At 39.5% G+C, this 25,192-nt stretch overlaps 1 protein-coding gene across 12 annotated transcripts in view; it reads left to right on the top strand.

Annotated features, from left to right (window-relative positions):
• The window catches only part of LOC138203013 (adhesion G protein-coupled receptor L2-like), an 83,619-nt gene that overhangs the window by 45,719 nt on the left and 12,708 nt on the right, over positions 1-25,192 (top strand). For 8 of the 12 annotated variants that reach the window (XM_069157491.1, XM_069157484.1, XM_069157482.1 and 5 more), the window contains 11 exons: positions 6,809-7,108; positions 9,640-9,740; positions 11,344-11,529; positions 13,567-13,605; positions 16,945-17,128; positions 18,786-18,908; positions 19,655-19,860; positions 20,433-20,606; positions 22,110-22,319; positions 23,836-24,056; positions 24,818-24,884. In XM_069157491.1, coding sequence (XP_069013592.1) covers positions 6,809-7,108; positions 9,640-9,740; positions 11,344-11,529; positions 13,567-13,605; positions 16,945-17,128; positions 18,786-18,908; positions 19,655-19,860; positions 20,433-20,606; positions 22,110-22,319; positions 23,836-24,056; positions 24,818-24,884 — 1,811 coding nt within the window. The remainder of the gene's footprint in view (positions 1-6,808; positions 7,109-9,639; positions 9,741-11,343; positions 11,530-13,566; positions 13,606-16,944; positions 17,129-18,785; positions 18,909-19,654; positions 19,861-20,432; positions 20,607-22,109; positions 22,320-23,835; positions 24,057-24,817; positions 24,885-25,192) is intronic. The other 4 variants (XM_069157492.1, XM_069157485.1, XM_069157493.1 and 1 more) reach the window with 1 other exon arrangement.

Raw genomic sequence — 25,192 nt, 5'->3', positions numbered from 1 at the left:
AAACTGCCTCCTCAACTGTTCACGTCCTGATGTATGTAAATGTAATTAACAACTAAATTATCGTAATTATCCTCCTTGTCTCAAAAGAGTCTCAGCGAGAGGAGGAAAGTGGCCATCACAGAGCATTTTCAATGAAGGGTTTAATGTGCTCTCTCAGCTACTGTAATGCCTCGGTAAACATAAATGCCATATAGGCTTGGTGTTGCCACTTGCTGCAGGAACAGTACATTTAATCAACATAGTCGTTGATTTGGCTCATTATTCAAAGTATCCTGCCATTGTTCTGTTATTGGGATCCAACCAGAAATGTGTCTTTGCAGCAGAACTTGTCATTGTAGATTATTAAGTGTGTTTTAAGGCAACATTTTGAAATGTTGTGAGCTCAAGAAAGGAGGTGAGCGGAGACGCCTCAAGTTGCCAAAGCCAGCAACAGCACCCAGGGTTCGTGAGTGGCACTTGAAAATAATTGGTTCTTGTTTATTAGATTTTTTTTTCAGATCTGCACCTTTAACTTCTTTACTGTGTAGCTATTAGGATTTATTGCTGCCCATGATATGCCGTTGAATTAAACAACCCATTCTGTAGGGTAATCTAATGGCGCTGAAATAATGTCTCTCTCTCTCTGAAACTGAGGGGCACTTGAGGCGTAAAGGAAATTAATTGTGCCCATTAAGATTCATCGACCACAGAGTGAAGTTACCTCGAACACCAAACCCGATGTATCTCTCTCCTTTTTAGAACTCACGTAACACAATGAGCGTCGGTGTCCTTTTCTGTCAAAAGCATCAACCTTGGCTGTAATGCTCATGCCAGAGAAGCGCTGAAATGGCAGCAGGATTAGGGGTTTATATAAGGGAGTTTTAGCAAAGTGATCAAAGCTGAAAATAATTGACCTTAGCAACTTGTCGGTATTTCCTTTACCTTGTGAAGGGTGTTTGTAACACTTTGGGTTTCTAAATTCTAGCGCTGGTTGAAGTGATTACCTCAGATCATTCCCCATATTGATCTTTCCGCTTATTGTTCCGAACAATTCACCGCGATTTAGAGAAAACATCTGTGCTTTGCTAATGCATTGTGATCACAAATAAGGTATGGTCAATACACAGAGAGTCCACCTCCTCAGAGGTCTCTCTCTGAAAGAGGTGCATGCCGATAAAAAGCACATCTAAGCGTTGGTATAGTTACAAAATGTAAAGGGACACCGGTGATGTATTCTGTGATGTGCAAAGACGTTAAGCGAGTTCAGTGCAAGGAATTAAAAAAAACAATCAGAAGAGCCAGTAATTGCAGAGAGCATTTCAAACTAACAAGGACAGAAAGGAGAAAATTAATTTGTCTTTGAGGTAGTATTGATTTGAGGCCTTAAAGACGAGAGGCATAAAATTAATGGCTTTGTCCGAAAGGCTTAGCTACTTGAAGTAATCTGGTAGCATTGAACTCAAGTGGGCTGTGCACTGACTTACAAAGCAATTATTTCATATCTTGCATGCCACTCACATTTATCAAAACAAAGTTGATGCTCTTTTTTTTTATTTATTTTTAGCTCAGCCATTTGTTGGCTTAGCCCAGCTGTGCACCTCGCTGCACTTTGGTTTGGTTTTATATCCCTGAATGACGCCTCCAGGTGAGCCTTCAAGACGGAGGACATTTATAGATGTATCATGCACTAAGCCTGTGTTCCATCCTCTGAACCATGATGTTTGGCAACAAAAATAGAGGCTGAAGTAAAGGAGTCAGGGGATTTGGAAGAGCTCTAATTGTTCTGCTTGCTGGATTACGTCTGGAAACTATTTAAGTGGACCTTAAAGGTGGATATGAGAGAGAGAGCAAGACTGAGCGAGAGTTTGGAGTGTTTTTGCTCCGAGTATATTTCTGTCTGCACATATATCTTCCTTACTGCATGCATGTGTCTTTATTGTGAGCTGCTTTGCCATCTTCTGACTGAGACGGTCTAGTTGTGACTGTGCTATGTCTGTTACTCCACAGTATTTAGTTTCAGGCCTCGTAAATTACCCCACACAGACACAAGATATGTTGGGCAGAGCTTTTTCTGTCTACTGCTCTTTAAAGAACAAGTGTCAGTAAAGCAGTCAGCCCTGCAACAATTTCTATAACAACTTGAGTTTTTTTTTTATTTAACAGGGATAATGACCAACATTTTTTAGAATTGGAGTAGAAAATGCACGAGTTGTCTTGCAGCTTCTTAACTTCCATGCCAAGCTCCCGTCACGTAAGCTTGAATCAAGCGGAGCAGCATGAGTGCATATAAACAGCCTAATGTAAAATTCATGTCTTGTGGGATTTGTTTCTCTGTGATTAATTACCAGCACTGGCTGTAGGTAAAGAGGCAAAAGACCAACTGTAGCCTCGACACAGTTCTTTAAAAAAAAAAAAAAAAAAAAAAAAAAAAGTCCTGTTATTGAGTCAGGAGAAAGCAAACCACACAGGGATATATGAAGACCCACACACACATACATGGAGTCACTAAGCGCTAAGCTAAGCTAACCAGCTGTTGGCTGTAGCTGTGTATTTATGGGGCCATAAAGTATATTTACTGTGCTCTCTTCATGAATTTGATGTCCACAGTGTGAGGAACAATAGGATATGTATTCAACATGTTACATGGCTTAGAATTGGATTTCTGCTCATGTAGGGATGATTTTTTTTTTTAATTTTTTTTTTTTTTAAAAGCTTTATGGGTCTATTTGTTAGTATGCTGGCAGGATTAAGTGATTCAGCTTCAAAACCGACACCATTTAAAACTGCTTGATTTTACAGCCAGTTGTCATTGCTCTTCCCTTGATAGCAGGCATTAGGCAGTTTATGATCCATTTATTCTGGTGTCTGAATTTACAGGTATATAGTTTTTACTGCTCCCACTGTTTGTGTAATTTGAGATTAAAAAAAAAAAAATGCTTTTTTAGTGCAGAAGTGTAATCCATAAAAACAAGGACAAACAGAATATCCAGACCTTTGATCATCTGATTACGGACTAATATTTTTTGTCATCTTCCTCTCAGATACGTAAATGACTCGTGGGGGCTATAAAGTGGTGAAACTAATTCTGCTTCATCTTTAGTGCCTGATTGATGATAATGGATAATAGTCTTTCTTCCTTTTAGCTCTGTGTTAATTTACACACTCTGTTTTGACACTGGTGACAGTCATTTTTCAAGTGTCCAATCTCAAACTCTTCCATTATTTATAAGAGGTATTATTCACCACATGGCAACAGTATGCCTTTGGTGTCAGATTGCCCATAAAGAGTGACTTCAGCGCCTCTTGAGAGAAATGGTAGCTAATTGGTGCAGCCCTCTCTTGGTTGAGTGTGATCAGAGGACACAGGGCTCTTACTGGACGGGGATTTGCTCTTCGCAATCAAAGAAAATTGTAGCGGGCATGGTGCAGAGACATCAAAATAAGCCCACAGATGCATCGACATCTGACAAGCACATCACTTGATGTACTATTGAATAGATATGTTGGATAGTTGACATTCTTGATGTTATTCACAGTCACACTCTGATATGAAACCCAAGACATGATGTCTATAAACACCCACAAAGATGGTATCATGTCTTTGATTTGCAAAAATCACTCAGTTGACATCTAAGTGCCCCTTCTAATTAAAGCGATCTGACTCCATGATTCTGTCTGAAAGTGGGAACAAGAGAGACAATGACCAAGTGTCTAATAGCGTGAAAAAAGAACAGTTGGGGATGCCAGTTGATTTAGAGTTATAAAAAATTTACTTTACTTTAGGCTGGATAATTATTTGAAAATGTATTACAACAAACAAATTCAAATGTCACTTTTCAGTTAAAACAATATCTGGATGAAGCTTCATTAATGTGAGGATGTACTGCTTTTTTGTTTTATATCATTTTACAGTGAATATTTTAAACTTTTAGACTCTTAGTTGGACAAAACAACACATTTCAGAATGTCATCTTGGGGTCAGTGCAACTGAGACGGACCTCTTTCAGCATTCATAGACTAACATTTAAGTTATTGACAGATTAATCAATAGTGAAAATAATCAGCCCTATACAGAAATACCAAACACAACATGTACATTGCTACTTAGAAAGTTTTTTGACTCGGATGGCAAAGCTGAAGATGAATGTTGAGTCAAATAATCAAATCTGAAGTATTTCTCAGTAACGTTAAATATTTATGACAAAATAAGAAGAAATAAAAAATAATTTCAAACATTTATTTATCAAGATTTTAACACTCAAAATTCAGCTGATCAGCAGGACTGTGTTTGTGTGGTTTGATCACATTTGATTGACAGTGACCACACAAACCACCATCTGTCTTCAAATTCCGATTGATGCAAGATTTGAGAAAAGAAAAAACAAAACAAAATCTCTGAGGTAAAATTACCAAGACTGTTCAATATTTGTCAGAAAGCAGTGTGGTAATATTGGAAATGATTAGTCACAGAAGTTAATTGACCAAACACAGTTCTACATTTTCAGGGTCTTTAAAGTTGAATTAAACCAAAAATGCCCCCCAGAAATTCCATTGTGCTTCAAAATGTGAAAATTAAAAAAAAAATTCTTAACCTTCAATTATAATAAAATAAATGTTTTCGGATTCTGTTTGTTCATACATAAATTTTTTTGTTTTTCAAATGTTGGCTCAACAAAACAGTTTGAAGGCTCTGGACATTTCTAACATTCAATTTTTAATAAACTCCTCACAACTGAATGATTAATGAAGAAAATAACTGGTAAATTAATTGATAATTAAAATGTAACCATCACATGCAATAGAAACAGAACATGCAGACATATTTGGGCTTTTTCCTCTTTACATTGAAATTTATATTCAAATTTTTTTCATCTAAATTGATTGAAATGACAACATGCTATTAAAATCCATGTGCATTTACCAAGATGTCAAAGAAACATTAGAAAAATGACAAAACAATCCAAAATACTTTGTGCTAATTTGTGCAAAAATATGTGATGCAGGTGTTTTGGACTCTTGAGTTTGTGAAATATGGTCTCAGGAGCAGGTTAATAAGGTGATGCAAGCATGCTGTTACAGGCAGATGCATATTAGGGCTTATATCAGCCTGTAGAAAAGTAGAAGTTTGCTCAGGTATGGAGAAGTTTAATATTGCGAAACGTAATTACACTTGCCCTTGTATTGAATTATATGCATTTATTGAATCAACCAAGTCAGCCTATGAATCATCTCACTTTTCCTGAGTCAATAAAAAATTCTTCACCCGCAATACATCATGTATTTGAATCACTTCTTTATTGTTATTTTTATGCAGTATTCTATACCCTTATGTTAGAGCTGCAGAGTTATTTGTCTGTTTAGGAGTAAATACAATTTTATGTTCATAATATTATCTTTACTGCAGTGCACTCTAAATATCTTCCTTTTTTGGATTGCTTTGGCTATTCAGTATTTCCTTCATTTTATCTGGTGGTAATGGAAACCGCACATCAGCTGTTACTTGTGCAGTCATACTAGCCAGGCCGACCTGTGACAGACACATGATGACTGAATGAGTGTAAGTTAAGACAGGACTCCTGTCAAGGGAAAAGGTCATGCAGTGAAATGTCACAATTCAGCTGCATTATAAGGTGTTTTTTTATTTATTTTATTTTTTTATTGAGCATCTCAGGAACACCGCTCGTTACCTGCTGCGGCCTCCTTACCACATCACCAGATATCAGCTTTGTAATAAACTCAAATACTTTACTGGAATGAAAAAGCAAAGATTGCCCTGACCGGCTGATTAGTGTGAAACATGAAATGTGGGCTTTGTCACCATTCCCTCTCAGGAAATAGAGATATGCGTCTGATGATGGAGTGTCAGATAGCATGATATTACATTTTTCCTAGATGCACCCGGGGAACCCGAAGACAACACTATATAGTGCCTTTCACAACGGCAGACCTCATTGTGGGAAGCTGCTTTTATCTCAGAATACAATCAGGTGTTTGTGGGTAAAAATGTATGATCATTCATGCGGGAGACAAGTAGCCTAGTATATCCATGTAGACACACGCACACATACACACAAATTCACACAGTTTTTTTCTCTTTTATTCATATTGGCTATTCATACTGTATAAAATTTATAGATTTCCCATTTCTGCTCTCATTTCCCAGTTTTCTCCAGGCTCTGCAGCAGATATCCGTCTGTGCGCACGCTGTGAATTTAAGCAGGGACACACCTGAGTAATGGAGCAAACACAAGCGCACTTGCACACGTGCATGTGCCTATTCACACTTAGTTTTGCTTCGCAGGGTAGGCGTGGACTGAATACAGTGGAATCGCATTATCGCTGATGTATGGTTTTTGCTCGGAGCAGTGCAGTCCACTCACCAGCTTTATCAAAGTGAGAGAGATGAACAGGGCAGAAAAAAGGTAAAATGCAGGCAGGCTTTGTCTTCATTGTTGACATTTAATCAGCCCAAGGTACTGACTCTGCCATGAAAAACGCACTGCTATGTCAAAGGATGCCCCAATGCCATTGCCTGTCTTATTTATGTACTTAAGTAAACTATAAATAGAAAGAGATAAATACTGTCATGTTGGCAGGTTTGTCTTTATTTTATTTAGTGAAGGAGCAGAAAACAGGTGGAGTTAGGAGTGAAACCTGCACGATGCTTATGTTCCCAGGAATTATGGGCAGCAGGAAGGAGTTCCTTCAATACCAACAAGCCATGGGACTTAAAACAGTTGCAGGTCCCCCACTGCTAGAAACAACAGGAGTTCAAAGAGAGGACATTTATGACTCAAGCTCTAACGGCCTCAATGTTATTTCTCTCCAGTGCCAACCATAGAAGATTTCTCCGTCTCACCATCCATTCCCAAGACCACCACTGTCTTCACCACCACCGCTGTGTCCACCCTGAAGGGGCAAAGTGATACGACGGTAGTGGGAGCAGATCCGAGAGATGGAAGAGATCCGTTTGAGGATACACGTGGCTCGGGTACGGCTGAGCCCACTGTCCCCGAGCTGCCTCCGACACCCAGACGCTTCTGCGAGGCGACCAGGAGGAGAGCCATCGACTGGCCCCAGACCCACACTGGAACCACTATCGAGAGGCCCTGCCCGAAAGGAACCAGAGGTACGCCAGGAGTTTGACACTTTTCTTTAAATTCACACAAACATTTTTTAATTTTTAATTTTTAATAATCTGTCTGTCTTCGAGACCAGAGAGGTAGATGCTCCTCGTTTTGTAATTTTAGTCAGAAAAAAAGGCTTGTCATAAAAAGCTATAGGCTATAACTGAAACCTTAAAAATGTGATTACGTATTTTTCAAAGGATTGACATTTTAGGAAATACTTATTCGCTTGCCGAAATTTAGGCAAAGAGCAATGCCACTCACACTTTTGTGTGTCAAATTTAGAGCTTAATTAGTTTAGGTTAGCACATAGGTTGGGAACAGTGGAAACTTAGATAGCGAGCTTAAAAATCCAACTATTGGCATGTCTAAAGTTCTCTAATTAATGTTGCATCTTGTTTTGTTTAATTTGTTTACAAACAGAAATGTAGAATAAAAATGAGTTAAGTATTGGTGTAATCCTAAACTTCCTCTGCTTACACTTTGGTCGAGCTAAAGCTATGCCAGGCTAATTGTCTCAATGCTTTAGGTTTATTTTTTTAGCCTACATGCATGATATTGGTCTTGTCTCATCTAACTTGCTGGAAAAACACAATCAAGATTATTCCCATATCCAATTATTTTTTTCAAGGCTTAATCACACAAGTGTCACAGCAACAATATTTTGGATTACACTGCTTAATCCGATTGGCCTGCAACTAGAAATGTTTATTAAATCTTCAATTCTGTACAATAGCCCGATTTACAATATGATCGAAGTGATATCCAAAGGTAACTTGACTTGCTTAAAATTCTTGAAGACCTTTCACCTCTCATCCTTCACTTCTGTGAGCTGAAGAAGCCTTTTGGATTTCAAGTAATTCCAGTTGCCTTTGGATAACACTGAAATTGACCATGACCTGAATGAATGAAATTCTTCACAGATATTTTGCAATTCGATGTAATTCATTGCAGCTACATTGCAAACTACAGCCTTAAAAATTGCAACAGATGTGTATCAACAATTCTCTGTCCAAGACTGCTCATTTTCCAGTTTATCAAAAGTAAAATTTACCTAAAGGTTAGCTTATAAGTATTCCTGTTATTTTGTGACAAACCCATTTTGACTCATTTTAATTAGTCCTTAGCGTGTAGGGGGTTAAACAGGGATAACCTTTTTATGTTTTTCTCTTGAAATTAGACCCTGACTGAAATGGCCATTATTGGCCTGTCACAGATATATCAGTATCAACATAGGCTATCATTTATTTTGTTACAGAACATAATGCACAGGAAATGCTTGGGGTAATTTAGAAATTAATATATTGGTGTGTGTTGTTTTTTAAAGTTATTTATAAGTATTGAATTCTCAGTGAAAACTTCAGTTTTGTACACTGATGACAATATGGATAAAACACAGTTTATTGTTACACAGTAAAATATTCCATCTCCGTTACATATCTTTGTGTTTGATGCCCACATTTGAAAAATAAATGCAAATAATGTGTGTTCAGAAACACGTTAATATCAAAAACCCAGAATCGTTCAGGCTCTACTTTACATTAACAATTAAGTCTGACAGGCAATCAGAAAAGGTAAAATTACTCTGTTAATATATTTGTGCCTATTTAGGTGTTATTTCCATCTTTGCTTCAATGTGCTGAATCTGTAACATTTCAAATAGAAGTCATTTTTTAAAATAAATTCATAATGTACATTGTTCTGTTTGTGTGCAATTTTAAAACCCATTTCTTTTTTAGATGAGACAGAGAGAAAAAAAAACAACCTGTTGCCTGTTTCCACTCTAACAGAACTCTATAAACCAGTGAAAATGATGGACATTATATGGAAATTTCTAAAATAAAAGCCCTTCAAAAGTTCTCGTGTTTTGACAATAAATGAACAGTTGCTTATTGCAGTTAAAATCCTTACTCAGGAAGCTCAGGAAGTCCACATTCAACAGACATTTTGCTGATGGTCGTCATGTGAGTCCAGGAGACAGTGATACTGCAACAGAAATCTCGCAGAAGTTACCTTCACACCCCATCACAGAGACTGACAGAGCTGTCAAAATACAAAGCAGGGCTATCGGAAAATGACAGCAACAAAGAGACAATTTTGAAAAGAGAAAGGCTCTTAGATTTCATGCGTTGTTGCTGTTGTCAGAGAAGCAGCATGTTATGTGGAGTCATTGTGTGTTTTATTTATACATGCATAAGAAAGAGGCATATAAAATGTTAAAAGTTGTGAAAAAGTGTCTGTTTACAAGCAGGAAGAAACCACTGTTTGCCCACTGTTATGTCTTCCTGTCAGTTTTGTCTGAGCTATGTAGGAACCTGATAGTCTTTTAGTATCCTTTCTATACTTTTTTTTTTCATACAGACTGTCTACAAAGCTTTGAGGCTTTTAAATTGTTTGGAATTCTTTGTTCCTGCTGAACAGTTACTTTCCTGCACCAGAGAGTCTGTATGAATGAAGGATCAGCAAAAGAAACTGTATCTGAGGAAGGTTTTGGATTTCGTCCAACTGTTGTGTTTGTTTTGTGGCACTGCAGGCATCGCTTCATTCCTCTGCACAGTGGCAGGGACCTGGTGCTCCAAAGGGCCAGACCTCAGCAACTGCACCTCCCACTGGGTGACTCAAGTGGCACAAAAGGTAAAAGGAGAAAATGTCAGTTGCAAAACATAGCAGCAAACAAGCATGTAACATGGCTAAAATCAAACATCTCGTAGAAATTTCTGACCCCTTTTGTTTGCTTGGTTTATTTTCAGTTTTCCAGCAGAGAACTGGTCAAGTGTGCTTATCTTGAAAGTACTTATTTTCAAGGGTAGCTTAAATACAGCGTGGAAGCAGAAAGAAAGAAGCTAATACAGTACATCAGGGGTATATGCCAAGAGCTGCAGTCTGTTTCTGAGAATCAAAGAGCCATGACTTCTCTCTTCAGTGACTTCTATGCTTTGATGTTGTGCAGGTAGAAACGTAATGGAGAGTTACAGATAACAGATAACACAGGAATGCAAGACAAACACAAGACACACTGCATTGTAAGGGACGGATTATTGTCTCTTGTGACTGGAAAAGAAACGACTACAGAACCCCGCTGGTTCAGGCAGGGTTAACGCAAGGCATTTTGGGAAATGTAGACATTTCTAATTGAAGAGCTGTGTCCTAATACCATACTGCTGGTTTTAACAGTTTGGAATATAATCTAAACACGACACAAGTTATGTTCACTTGACAGTATTTTTCCTAAAAGACAATATGCAAAGAATACAGACGACAAAAATTTGAATCAAAATTGCGGGAGCACGTTTCTGCTGCATCCACGTAGTATTGCTGGAATGGGACGAAGTGAAAAACCTTCAGTTATTCCACTTTAGGATCTGTGATGGTTATACCCACCATTAGTCAAATTTGTTATATAGGATAAGCAGAGGCCTTTGTTATCTATTTAAAAAAAAATCATATTTGCCTATTTAAATGTAAAACCAAATACAAACAGTCTATAATTGGCTGAATTTAGTGCGTTTGTACTGACATTTCAATTTTATTTAGATATATTTGTCAACGATGGCGGTTCTACAGCCATTATGCCTTCTGTAATTCTTTTAACCATTTGGGGGATATTGTAGTACAGCGATAAGGCATTAATGATACCTCTGAATTACACCTTCAAACCTGCATGACTCAAGGATGGAGGGATATGAAGGTTTTTCCCCACTCGTAATTGTGGTCTGAATTATAAGCATTAGCTTTCTGTATGTTAAGTTTAATTGGCAGTGGTGTTCCTAAGTAGCATTTTTAATGATGTCCTTGCATGCATTACCCCATTTCATCTTGGTACAAAATGGGCTGATTTCTTGTACACTAAAAGGATCAAACCCTGAAGATTTGTATATAGTCAGTGTATAAAATGTGTATGCAGTGTACGTATGACAGTGGGTGCCTCCTCTGTCAAGGTAGGTTTTAAGGGGGTATGTGCCCTTCAAAGAAAGAGCAAACTAGAAAGATAAAAAAAAAACTAATTCTTTACTTTCGCCTGTGTCTCAGTCATCGTACAATGTTCTCTGCTGAACATGCAAGCCCTGTCATTCAATATGCACACAAAGGGTTTCTCCCTCTGAACAAGCCTTGTTGCAGTGATTGAGGTGTATGTGAGGTGCATTATTTCAGGTTCACCTTGCATCACCATCATCCCTGGTCTCCAATATTGACACTTCACTGGACCCCCCCCTGTTTTCCCTGTTGCTGTTTTTAGATTCGAAGTGGCGAAAATGCTGCTAATTTAGCCAATGAGCTGGCACACCACACCCAGGGTCCGGTGTTTGCCGGAGACGTCAGCTCCTCGGTGCGCCTGATGGAGCAGCTCGTGGACATCCTGGATGCTCAGCTACAGGAGCTCAGGCCCAGCGAGAAGGACTCAGCTGGACGCAGTTTCAACAAGGTGCTGTGAAAACCCTGTCTGGCTTATCGTAACCTCTCATGAAACTTTGTCCCTCTTATGCCCCAATTCGGTGTCAGCATGACTCAGGACATTCATTAGCAGAACACCTAACACAAACCTGCTTGTGCACTTTCCTACATGCGCGCGCACACACGCACACACACACACACACACACACACACACACACACACACACACACACACACACACACACACACACACACACACACACACACACACACACACACACACACACACACACCTTCATGGGCACACACAGTCTCAGGTGAGGGGGCTTGGGAGGCAGATTCTGGCCCTGAGGGGAAGCTCATTCCTCTGGAGCTCCTTGGTAATTACCAGCTTTGAAAACATAGGCTCACCTGGCAGTTCCACCTTATAGAAGCTAATGGCCATGAGCCCCCCCACCAACACAAAGAATAACTCTTCATTGCTGACAAGTGTGGAGCTGCTCTCTGCTGGAGCTTCTGCAGGCGCTCAGTGAGAAAAGAGTAAGCCCAAGACATACCTACATCTCTCAGCTGCCGGCAGTCCCATAGAGATGAGTGACAGTTTGAAAAATGACATTGTTATTCAGACTTTGGAGACAGCAGTTGCTCTCTAAACATGGTGATTTTCACCAAAATGACGGCAGTTGTTTGTGTTCGTATGTTCAGACAGCTACATTGCTATTACACATTGAAAGAGAAGAGATAGCAGGTTTCTCACCACAGCGGCAAGGCAATAGCTTGCAGTAATTGGAACATCACATCAACAACACCATGTGACTTAAACCTCTGCTGATTACCGGTGATTTAACCTCTGTGCAGTGTTGTGCCGCTGTACCCCTGGAACCTGCGACATCACTGTTTAGTGCATTTACTGCTGCAACGAAACACACTTCCAACCACATTCAAACACACCATAGGTGAAACAGAGGACAGCGAAAAACTGCTTTCAGCTTGATATCACTTTACTTTGAGCTGTGAATTTAATGATTTAATCATCCTTCATTTGATCTTTTAAGCAGAAGTTCTTTCCCTGTCTGAGCACTTTTGTCCTGAATATGTGTACTTATAAGACTTAGATACATGGCCAAGAAATCTTTGCCCAAATCAGGTTTCCATTATTGAAACTGGGTTTCTTGTTTACTTGATTCAAGAAATCAGGTTAGTGCAGAAAGCAGACCGTAACCTTATATGTATGTAAACACATATGAAGCTTAAGTTAAGTCGGACAAGTTTCAAGAGTCTGCCAACTGATTTCCATGACATTCAGAGATTAATACAAACCTGCAACAGAAGAAAAATACTGTACAGCTGAACATCTGAAAGGACACACATTAACGTATTGTATACATGATTTATATTCATGAAGCTAAAACTACAAAACCATGGTATAGTCCTTTTTAGTTGCATGCAGCCCTCTCCCACAAATCAACAAGTTGTGTCCAAGGCAGCAATCTGGACTGTGTTGGAAAAACAGTTTTGGTTTTCTGGAGTTATTTATGATGCAGAGGTTGTAAGCATTATATCTCTTTGTTTTCCAATTCTGTCTCAGAGCTACAATATGTGATTTTCCTCGGTTTGACTCAATTAGGGTGAGCCGGTGACTTATTTAATGTCAAGAGACTAACAAAGGGTTTTAGACAGAGCTAGTACTATATTATTTTCTCAATGACATGAAATACAAATGACCTCATCCTACATTGTTTATCGTCTCAATGTATCTTAAAGCATCACTAATGGGGAGCATCAGAATCTGGTCTCAGCATCTTTTCCTCCCTACTGCTGCGCATTTCTCATCTCTGCCTCACAATAATGTGATCCATATTCATGTTTAGAATTCAAACACCGTTCCTCCTGAAAGGCATTTAGAGCTGTCGTATTATTCATGTTACAGTTCATAGACCTGTTCCTTTTCTTCTTTTCATTAATTCTGTAATTGATGGTAAGTGGCATGATTTAATGCTTCCTGTTTTCTTACCACCTCTTTCTACAATCTGTCTCTTGTGCTTGAATCTCTTGTTTTGTGGAAAAGCTTCAAAAAAGAGAGAAGACATGCAGAGCGTACATGAAGGTATAACTGCCAGGCTTTCCACGTTGCTTTTCTACCCCTGATCCCTAACGCCCGACCAGCAGCATGCAGCACTGTCTGTCTCTATGTCTTTGATTGTCATGTTACAGTATGTGCCTGGTGACCTGCTTGTATGAAATATGGCTACTTCCTTATCTGACTCTGCTGTCTGTTCTCCTGTCATTCTGTCCATCTGAGGATACCGCCATCAGTATCGCTGTTTTGGTCCTATTTTTCCCCTCCTCTGTGTCCTGTCATTTCTACATCCTTTTCTCATTTTTTTTTCTCTCCCCCTTTCCTTCCTCCCCCACTCTTTCCCTCTCTTTCTCTCTCCGTCCTTCTTGTCGGCTTTTTATACGTTGTGTGAATAATTGCCTTCCCACGGTCGTAATTGCACCTCCCTGTCAGCCAGAAGTGTGATCAAAGTGGCAGTGTGCTCAATTTTCACTTGCTTACATTGTACAATTTCTAGTCTCACTTGTCCCAATAGAAAAAAAAAAAAAAAAAAAAAAATCTCTTCTCCCACCACAGTTGTGTTTTATCTGAGGGATTAATTTCTGAGCCCATTAATATGTTTGTGTTCCAGTCAGATATTTCAGTCTCTCCCCGAGACGTTTTACTTTCTGAGTTCATTTTCTCGGGTAGACTCTGCTGAAAGACAAGGACATGGTGTAATAACACAGCCTTGCATGGCATAAAGCAAGTGATCAGATTTTGTATTTCTCTGTGGGTTCCCTGTAGGCCAGGTTGTTTTTTACCAGAGGTCTAATTTTACAAAGAGAAAAGGGTCATGCATTTCCCTCAACTGATTTAGAAATATATGTTTAGCCATGCTACCGGCACGGCTTAAGGCAGCATTGAAATATCAGTATTTGGTCGGTCAGTCGAACCACACTGAAGCTGCTCAACATCTACTGAATGAATTGGGATAAAAATTTGGTACTGACATTTATGGTGCCCAGACGATATATCCCAGTTTTTCTCTCGTGCAAGGTTTTTCAAATTCTTATATCATGGGCCTCTCATGATGAAAAAATAACTACCTCTCCAACACCTCTTAAAAAACGTCCATCTGCCAGTAGTGTTTTACATTTTGGCAACTTTGCTTTATTAAAAGAATGCCGAATTAGCTATTAGTTCTTCCTTTTTGTAATATATCCACTGACGCATAGATAGTTTCCACTGACTTTGTCTTGTACTATAGAAAACTTTTGAATATGAAGAGCATGCTTTTTCTATTATTTCTAGAGTGCATGCTTCTATGTGGATATAATGATGAGTCACAGATTATCTACAATGTGTATCAGATGTGCTGCGAATTTACAGAGCTAGGATTCGCAATGCAGCAATCAGATGCTTAGAGTTTTAAAGCGCTCCATTTTCCATATTGGTCAGCAAGAAAAAACTCAGCAAAGGAAATTTCTTTCAAATTTGGGACAAACATTCAGTTGGACTCAAGGATGAACAGAGTTTAGTGGTCAAAGGTCAAAGGTTTGTGGCCATAACTCAATGCAGTAAATATGACATAATTTAACACATATGTCTAATAGGATAAAATGATTAAGAGATGACATTTTATATCCAAAAAGCGATTTCACTGTGACATTATACTGATCTGCAAAAACAACCGCGGGGTGGTAATTCTAGTTTTATGTGTACGTTTATGGCATTCATGGCTGCTGGCTTGTTTTTTTTTTTGGTCACCTTTCATCATCTAGCTTCAATGTTCAGTGTCTTGTTCACTGAACTTTTACTATATGATACGTTTCTCTAGCTATATTGAGCCACAGGGGCTCCCTTGGTAGCACCCTAGTGATTTGTAAATTGACCTCCACCCAGGCGAGAATTAAAGAGGATTCAATCAAAAGACAGATTCTTTCTCTGCTACACAAATTAGAGACAGACAATTTTTTTTTCTCCTTTTAGATTTCATGGGTCCTTTGAGGATGGCTTACCAGGGGGCTGGGGAAGACCATTTATTGTCTGTCTGGTGGCTGTAATGGCTCCAACCCCATAATCGCAACTTCTCTCTCTCCTGCTCTCTCTCTGTCTTTCTCTTTCTCACACACACACACACACACACACACACACACACACACACACACACACACACACACACACACACACACACACACACACACAAGCCCTGTCATATTCATAGTTTTCAAGCTTCCAGTTGCCTGTAAGGTCAGGGCCACAGAGATTGATTTTTGTGCTTGGACCCGAGATATAGAAAGACATGCAAAGAGCTCTGTGTCTGGATACAGCCGTCACTGCTGTGGTTAATATGAGCTCTGTGGTTAAATGTTGCGGTTAATCATATATTGGTGCACACTGTGGTTGATCCCCTTTCTTGTTATTCCAGGCAAATGGATAATCCTGTCTGTGGTCAATTAGTCTTGTGGATAATCACAGCTGTGACTAATTGGTACAGTGAGCAAAGGCTTGTTGTGGTTAATTACCGTTATTGTGGTGGGTCTTGCGGTGGTTAATGGCACCTATGGTTAAATTGTCACTCTGATTTATCACATCGAGGGCTGCTCTAGATCTTTGTACCACTGTCCGCATTTGGTGGGATTTCAGGAAGTTTGTGGTGATGTTTCTTGATTGTGCCTGGCAGGAGTCATGAACTCACCCTGCCAGGGTCAAAGGAAACTCTTGTTTTATCAACATATGATACTTGTGTGGGTTTTGTGGAATGTTTTGCTTACTTACTGCTTATCAGAAAGCAGGAAATGAAAAGATTGCTATTGAAAACAAGCAGAACCCCCCTCCCCGCACCCCCCATTTTGACTTATACTATCACTCTGGACATGGATTTCATGATAAGGCCTCCTTTCCTCCAGGAAAATAGCATTTAAGCCATTATGGGGCAGATCCTTGTTATGGAAATAAGACTGTTGTCCACGAAGATGATTGAGCTTTTGGAAAATAGCTGCTTAAAACCAGGAATAGAGAATTCAGCATGGTAGGCAGCTTAATTCAACCATGAGAAAATAAACATTTGGTTTGTATTTCGTTATACCCTCAAGCTTTTTTACATTATTATTCAATACAGAAATTGGTCCACAAGAGACTTCCTCAGATCGGACCTATTTTTAATAAACAGAATTTTAAATAAAACATACTAAATTGTTTACCGTCATTATTATTTCAGTTACCCCTTGAACCCTTGTGCCTTTAGTCGGAGTGATCTTGATTTTTCAGTTGCAGTCTGTCACTGTTGGCCATGCATGCCTTTTTTTTATCATTTGCTTCCCAGACCCTGCTCTTTGTTATTAAACTCAAGTTATGATGGGAGGAAACAGAAACCTGACATTTCACTTGTCTCCATGGATACAGGCAATTGTGGACACTGTTGACAACCTCCTGAGGCCCGAAGCTCTGAAATCCTGGAAAGACATGAATTCAACAGAACAAACGCACGCCGCCACAATGCTACTGGATACCCTGGAGGAAGGGGCGTTTGTCCTTGCGGAAAACCTCATCGAACCGGCGATCGTAAAAGTGCCTGCAGAGAATATCAGTAAGTTCCTCTCCAGTAACTATAAAACAGCAACAACTACATGTACACATCCGTCAGTCAAGGTTTATGATGCTGATAGTTTTTTATTTTTTGGCTGTCCACCACGTCTCAGTAAAATTGCTTCAAACAGAGTGGTACAAATGAATGCAGGTTTATTTTTTTTATTATTATTTCTGGGCAGCTATTCCCCAAGGAGAATGTGATTATAAAAATGGCCACATCTCATCTTGCTGACGTCACAGTAAAAGATTTGATTGAACTAAAAAAAAAGAAAAAGAAAAATGAAGCAAATTCTTCCTCACGGGCAGTTTATTAGAACCATGACCTCATTCATTTAAGTCAGCTTTGTGCAGTGAACTGTTATATTTCTACTCATAGCCCTTTGTTGCTACGGTTATAGTCCCCCCACTCACTGTTTTTGTCTTATACCTCATTGATTTTTAATCTTTTTCTTGCATTGTAAAGTCACATTGAGTGTGTGCTGCAAGATGAACTGTCCAGACCTCTGGGGGAAAACAAAGAAACCAATTGAATGGCACTGTTCCATTCAGACAGCACTCTCAGACAGATCTGCGCTCTCCAAGCCTTTCCAATTAAGTAGTAGTTAGCTAAGCTGATAAGGACTAGTTGCTCTGCCTACCAAAAGCACTGATTAATACATTGTGTAATATGCCATATATTGGCTATTTAATCACAGCATTAAGACAGTTTTTATGAGCTTGTCAACCTCCCACTTATCTGCACAATAAAGATAATATTCCAGTGAAGAAACTAAATAAATACAACTGTATGAAGAAAAACACAGCCTTTGAGAGCAGCTTACCTGACTTCCTGGGAAGAGTTGAAAAAGGTTTAAAATGACTGTTGATTCTAATTAGCAGTTTGTCAAAAGCCCAAATGGCACCTCCAGGCGAGCATCAAGGCCAAGACGGGGGGGGGGGGGAAAGGGAGGGAGAGAGGGAGCTAAAAGCTACACTGAGGGGAGAGCAACTAGAGAACAATTCCTCATCTCCGTCTGTCAGAAGCCATCTATCTGAGGAAGTGAGGCCGTTTCTGATGGGAGGGAGTGTGCTGATACGTGTGTCCTCCTGACCCTTTAGTAATTTCACACATCAAAGGGAGCACCACCCGGCAGCTGGCATACCAGAGAGAGGGGCTGCAGGAATTTGGAGGATTTTCAGAGATTTGCTCGTCAAGCCCAGAGTTATCTGAACCCACAGGGGAAAGAAAAAGTTAAAGTAAAACCTCAATGATATTTTTGATCCTATGAATATTTGACATTCATGCTGCAGCAGGCTGTGTGCTCGCATTTGCTCATCCTCTATCGTCAACCTTGTTGTTATTTTTTTTTTTTTAGCTCTTGCCTCGGAGGCGTTCACAATGCCAGCCAACAGCTTAGTGACATGTTTTTTTAAGCAAATGACACTCAACAGCATCTTGCCAATAAGATTGGATTCTGTAACTGGTACAATGAACCTGGAGTCTTTACACTTACCCCACTGGGCCTTAACGTTAGAGCTCTGTTAAACACCATGTAATGCTTTTCAAATGTTGCGTGTGAATAGTACATCTCTCTCTCTCTCTCTCTCTCTCTCTCTCTCTCTCTCTCTCTCTCTCTCTCTCTCTCTCTTTCTCCTCACCCCCTGCCATCCCTCAGTGTTGGATGTGTACGTGTTAAGCACCGACGGTCAGGTGCAAGACTTCAGATTTCCACAGACCAGCAAGGGTGGAACCTCTCTTCAGCTTTCCGCCAACACGGTGAAAGTCAACAGCAAAAATGGTGAGAAAACTCTCCCTTCGCAGACACATATAATCATTGTTAAAGGTTAGCTGATGATTTAAAATCACCTCACATTAAAGAATACTTTTCAAAAAATTCTTCATACTCTGGTCTTTATTTTTAAGGAACAGTATTTTTTTTTTTTTTTTTCAAATTTCTTTCACTAAAATGTGATATCCCCCCCCAAAAAAAGAGCTGCATGACCTTGAATAAATTGTGGACATTTTGGGCTAAGGGTTGAGAGTTTTCTATTAAGATTATTCGATGTATCTTTAAAACAACTCCAAAAATATTATTTTTATACAACAGTAAAAAAAGACCAAAAGCCAAGCGAGCTCAGATGTCTTTTTTTTTTTTCAGTATCTCAATTGACTTCTGACAAAACATACAAAAGGGGGAAAAAAAGGCAAACCATTTTGTCAGATATAAATGTTTGGAAAATGATGTGTACCACAGTCAAAATAGGTTTTAGTGAATTAAAACACAGTTAAATTTTACAACAGTTGTCTGCACCTTGTCTGCATTAGAAAAAGCAAAGCAGGTTGATTCTCTTTTAATTCCTCCATAGTGCAAATTGGGATTTTGTTCAATAATGTTTTTGGTTTGTATTTATACACACCCACAAGGGCAGCAATAAGCCCCTTGATGCTTGGGATATTCCTACAACAAGAGTAAATGAATATTGTATGTCTCTTTCCATTGTTAATTTGCTGTAAGCCTGATGATTTTCTTATTGCTGGTTGCAGGTGTGGCTAAGCTGGTATTTGTGCTCTACAAACACCTGGGTCAGTTCCTCAGCACAGAAAATGCCACGCTGAGGGGAATGGGGGACCTGAACAAACACAACCTCTCTCTCACCGTCAACTCCCACATCCTGTCAGCCTCTATTACAAAAGAGTCCAGCCGTGTGTTTGTGGCCGACCCCGTGATCTTCACACTGGAGCACCTGGATGTAAGGCTCCTCCTGAGATTCCCCCAGACTACAGCATAGAGCCCCACTGTGAAAAATACTGAACTGGTTGTGCTGGTTTTTACAATGAAGGGCAAATCCAGCACTTTCTGTGTATTATTGTTGGAAAAAAAATTTTTATATCCAAGATGAAACATCCATATTATGCCAGTGTGTCATGGATGGTGATTGGCACTAATCAGACATGGACACGAGAGAAGTTAGAGAAGCAAGTCATGCTTTTTCTGTTTTGTGTTTATGCCTTGTGCTTGAAAATTGCCATGGTAACCTTGTCACATCTCACCATATTAAGATTCTGTTTTACTTTTCTGTTTTGACCCCCCCCCCCCCAAAAAAAAACAAACAAAAAAAACAATCAATACCATTTAAATAATCTTAATTGTGCAGATTCTAACTGGCAAAAGAAGCACACATATACATTGTCTACACATGACACTGACTTTCAGTTAAAGATATGAAATATACAAGGTGTGTTTGTGTACATTAATGCATATTGCAGTGCACGTTCATTTATATTTAATCATTTTTTTTCTCTCTGTGTTTGTGTTTTGTAGAAGGAACACTACTACAATCCCAACTGTTCCTTCTGGAATTACTCAGAGCGGAGCATGATGGGATACTGGTCCACTCAGGGCTGTAAACTGCTGGAAACCAATAAGAGCCACACCACTTGCTCCTGTAGTCACTTGACCAACTTCGCCATCCTCATGGCTCATCGGGGAAATGTGGTAAGTGGCCCTCGCCATGTGGTGTGCATGAGCTGTTTTTCTGTCTCAATTAGTTGTCCCTCTTCTGTCTCGCTGAAAGATTTGTGCACACACGGCAAGAACAAGAATGGCATTTCAGTGGAGATAATTAGATTATATCTGGAGGAGAAGGGGAGGGGTGGATGGAAGCCAGTGGGCTGTCACTTTAAAATAGCGAGATTGTGGATCAGGATAGGAAAGTGCCATACCATTATCAAAAGTAATTATGTTTTACCTGTGGTCCGTGTCTAATATTCCTCCATGCATATGTCCCTCAGAGTCATTCAGCATAACCTCAGCTTTAACTTATGTTTCCACCCCTCTTGAAGTGGTGTAGGATCCATTTGGTCGCAAAATGCAATTACAATCCAATTACATGATAAATAGTATGTGTAGCAAGGACCTAGCCAGTAATAAATGTAGAGGATACGTTTGTGGTTTGTTTAATAATATGTCCCAACTCATGAACTCTGTGCCTGTCATCTGTCTTAACCTCAACCTTAACCACAGCTTGAAACCAGAGCCCTGAGGCTACGCTTAGCCTCACACCAATTCCCTACACGTCACCTCAACTGCAACTCCTGCCCTCAATAAAATTACAAATATCACAGGATTGCCTCACTCTCAGGCCACCATGTCCTTGAGTGATATTTTATATGGTTAAGTCTGCTGTTTTCACATTTGCCAGGTGCCCGTCTTGAAACATGCTCGGTTTTAGATCTCCTGAAACACTGTTATTCAACCTCAAAAACTGAAAACCCACATGTGGACGTCACATGGTTCTTGCTCCTCGTGGCAGTTTTATGTGACTCTCTGCAACATGGGCTACATAATGTGATCTAAGCATGTTCAGTTTGATAGTCAGACAACATCAGAACCAATTAGCTTAAAAGATGTGTTTTTTTTAATCTGTTTTACATGAATCAGTCAAATGCACATATGAACAGTGAAATGTGTTTTGCTTGCTGTAGTCATTTCTCCTATTCATACTAGCTATTAAGTTTTCCTCTCCTGTCAGAATTTATTGCAAAGTTAATCTTACTCGGATATCAGGCTAAAGTTGCAGAGCTTTTGCTTGTTTTTGTTACCATCCCTCCACAGCAGGGAATTTTTTTATTAAAAAGTCTGTATTTTGGATGATATTTACCTGATTTTGAGTCTTATTGGCTTCAGAAATTTAGATTTAGGAGGTGAAGAAGCTTTAGAAAGGGATTTATAATGTTGTTGTTGATGCTGTTGTTTTGACATTCATGATCGGAACATGACTATTTCTTTAAGACAGACAAAGACAGAAAAGTTATTAATGTATCCTACAGGGATTGAGACCTTCAGAAATTTCCATTTTCATAACACCATATATTCATGTTACCATCAGGCCAGTGTCTACACTTCAACAAATAGAGATACAAACACTATGTGCTTAAATGCCACCCATTGTAATGATAAGCGCAAAGCTGACGGTGAGTTTGTGTTGTCTCTCTGCAGAGGGACGGAAGCGTGCACGAGGTTCTTCTCACTGTCATCACCAGGATGGGTATTGCCGTGTCTCTCGTCTGCCTGGCCATCAGCCTCTTTACCTTCTGCTTCTTCAGAGGTCTGCAAAGTGACCGCAATACCATCCACAAAAACCTCTGCCTCAACCTCTTCATCGGCGAGCTCCTCTTTCTCGTGGGCATCAACATGACCGAGCCAAAGGTACAGAGGAAATGATACCGCAGAGGGTCTTAACTTTCATACTGCTGATGAATGGTCCTATCTGCTGTGATTGACCTTTATACTTCAACTCCTTTAATGTCAGTCCACCATATGTCATACAGATGGATCGAAAAAACTGTTTCTCACAGTCCCACTGTGTGCAAAATAAATAGACAAAACAAGAAAAGCATAAATATCCAACAACAACAAAAATTGTAAAACAGACAATGTTGTGCAAATATGGGTCCACAGTGCAAAAGTTCAGAGTTTATGGGGCAAGGGGGAGAGAGGGGAGAGCGTTCAGCATCCTGACAGCATCCTGACAGCATCTTGACAGCCTATACGCCTGAACAGACTTTTTTCTCAGCAGACATTTTCACTTGTCATTGAAGGGAAAGCGCAGGTGTATTAATGATGGCTGCATTCCACCTAAAGGATCCTGCTTTTGTGCATGTGGGTTCATTGTCATGGCTTACTGGGACACTGAGCCATCATTAATACACCTGTGCTTTCCCTACAATGACAAGTCTAAATGTCTGTGGTGAAAAAGGTCGTTTTCCATTTATATTTTCCTGGATGTTGCTAACAAAGAAATCCACATTAGATTAAAATATATTTTTTTTTCTCTCTGCTTGTTCTAACACTTAAACGCAATATTTTAAACATGGGATTTTTTTTTATTTTTTTTTATTACACTTCTATATTATTTGTATCTATATAAACTTTGGGATCTATGGGGTCAGTAATGTTTACGGCAGGAAGATTAATCTTCTCTAATTCTCAAATGAGTGTTTGTGCTAAAGTTAATGATTTTCCCAAATATGCATTTTAACAAACACATAATCTTATACAGAGAAAATAATGATGTTTACAAAAATTTGACCAGAAATCCATCTTTAATATCGAAACAGGCATCATGTTTCCAATTTCCAACATGCATTAATAGTATTGTTTGCTACTTGGGGGCATTTTAGTGAACAGTCCACTGAGCAACATTAGCATTAGTTTGCTGTATTTTGTTAGCTCCTTTTTGTTCTCCACCAACACCTGAAATATGTAGCTGCTACATGCTCCACATCACCACCTAACTTTTTTTTCCATGCAGGTCGCGTAGAGCTCTGTTTATTAAAGGCTTTTACTAAAACAGCTGTCCTTTATGGCTAGAAACCAAAACATTCAAGTTGCAAACTGAAAATTTTAATATTTATGTCAAACATGCAAAAAAGTTCAAGCGTCCCATTCTGCAGTACATGTTGTCACTTTATCCTCTCCTAATATATATAATAAAAAAAAAAAAAATACTTAAAACAGCGTTAAGTACTGTCGTTTTTTAATGTGTAAGCAAAAACATACAAAGGATATGTATACAAAGTATTTCTCAGTAATTAGGAAAAAGTAAACAGATCTTATTTTAAGCTCTGGTTAAAGTCATTTTTGGTAATTAGGAAAAATAAGAATAATCCTTTTAGCGTCCTCTTACTTTTGTGTGAACCCTCTTCTTGTGTCTTCCCGTCAGCTGGTCTGCTCCATCATCGCCGGCGTTCTCCACTTCTGTTTCCTGGCTGCGTTTGCCTGGATGTGTTTGGAGGGCGTGCAGCTGTACCTCATGCTGGTTGAGGTGTTTGAGAGCGAGTTCTCACGCAGGAAGTATTATTACATCTCCGGGTACCTCATCCCAGCTGTGGTGGTGGGCATCTCAGCGGCCATCGACTACAGAAGCTACGGCACACAGCGGGCGTAAGTGTTTGTTGAGGCTCTTTTCTTTTTGTGATATAAAAATCACGAGTATTAGTCCTCCCTTCTCCCCATCGGGACACACCCACACGGCATGTGCGGTATGTGTTAATGATAGTAATATCACGAAGAGTAGTCCACCTCTGCCCCCTGGTAAATTTACAGCCTGTCACTGCTAAAAGAAGAGGCTTTGAGCAAAGCGGCAACATTAATGAATGCGCTGGCTAGTTGCAATGGGTTGCTGGGTTTTTATTCTCTGCATGTGGATAATTGCCGCCCTTGTCAGTTAAAAGTTTATGCACTTCACTGTTGGTCTTCATCCAAGCAGTAAGCTTTATGATTTGTAAGACTGCAATCCTCTAATTTATGGGATTTAAGTAACCTGCCTTTTTCAGACTCTTTCCGACTTTTTTATTGGAGGAGTCTTCACTTCATTTCTGTTTTCTGGTGATAAACACAGACCGAGATGCAGTCTACAATCCATTGTTTACTGTTCAAAGTCTTGGGTACACACAGACATCCCCCATTTGTAGACATTTCCAGACTGTGAAGTCATGAGTCCAATAACCACTGCCTTTTGGACTGCAGCGTCTCTTGGCAACAGGCCAACGCTCCCTTAAGGTCGGGTTTTCTTCTCTGCGGTCAGAGGAGTCTCTATTCTGTTGCATCCAGTCAGCTCTGCTGTGCCGTGATCGATGAAACACAACTTTGTTTTGGCAAGAGGATGATTTAATGAACTGAACATGATCTTTTTCACCCCATAGATGCTGGTTGAGGGTTGATAACCACTTCATCTGGAGCTTCATTGGACCTGTAACCTTCATAATTGTGGTAAGTTGTAAATTTAAGCACGTGTGATAACTTTTTCTTTCTTTCAAAGAAAAGCTTTGAAAACGGTTTATAGATTTTCTCTTTTTGTGTGCTGGGTGCCTCTTAGCTTTTCTTTCTCAGATCAATTTGCATGAAAGGAAAGTGGTCCCATTATAGCTGACATGAAGACATCAGTGTCCACTCAGCTATGAAATCCTCTGAAATCAGAATTGGTGAGCGGCAACAACTTAAAGATGTTTGCTCCTTGCTGTACATCTAGAGAATACTCACCTCCGCAATCAGGAGGAGAAATCATTTCAGGCATGAAG

The sequence above is a fragment of the Embiotoca jacksoni genome, unplaced genomic scaffold (assembly GCF_022577435.1).
Source record: "Embiotoca jacksoni isolate LCO1_2020_lvr unplaced genomic scaffold, fEmbJac1.0.p SCAF_22, whole genome shotgun sequence".
Classification (NCBI taxonomy): Eukaryota; Metazoa; Chordata; class Actinopteri; family Embiotocidae; genus Embiotoca; species Embiotoca jacksoni.
Note: the sequence above shows the minus strand (reverse complement) of the source record. Positions and strands in the feature narration are given on the sequence as shown.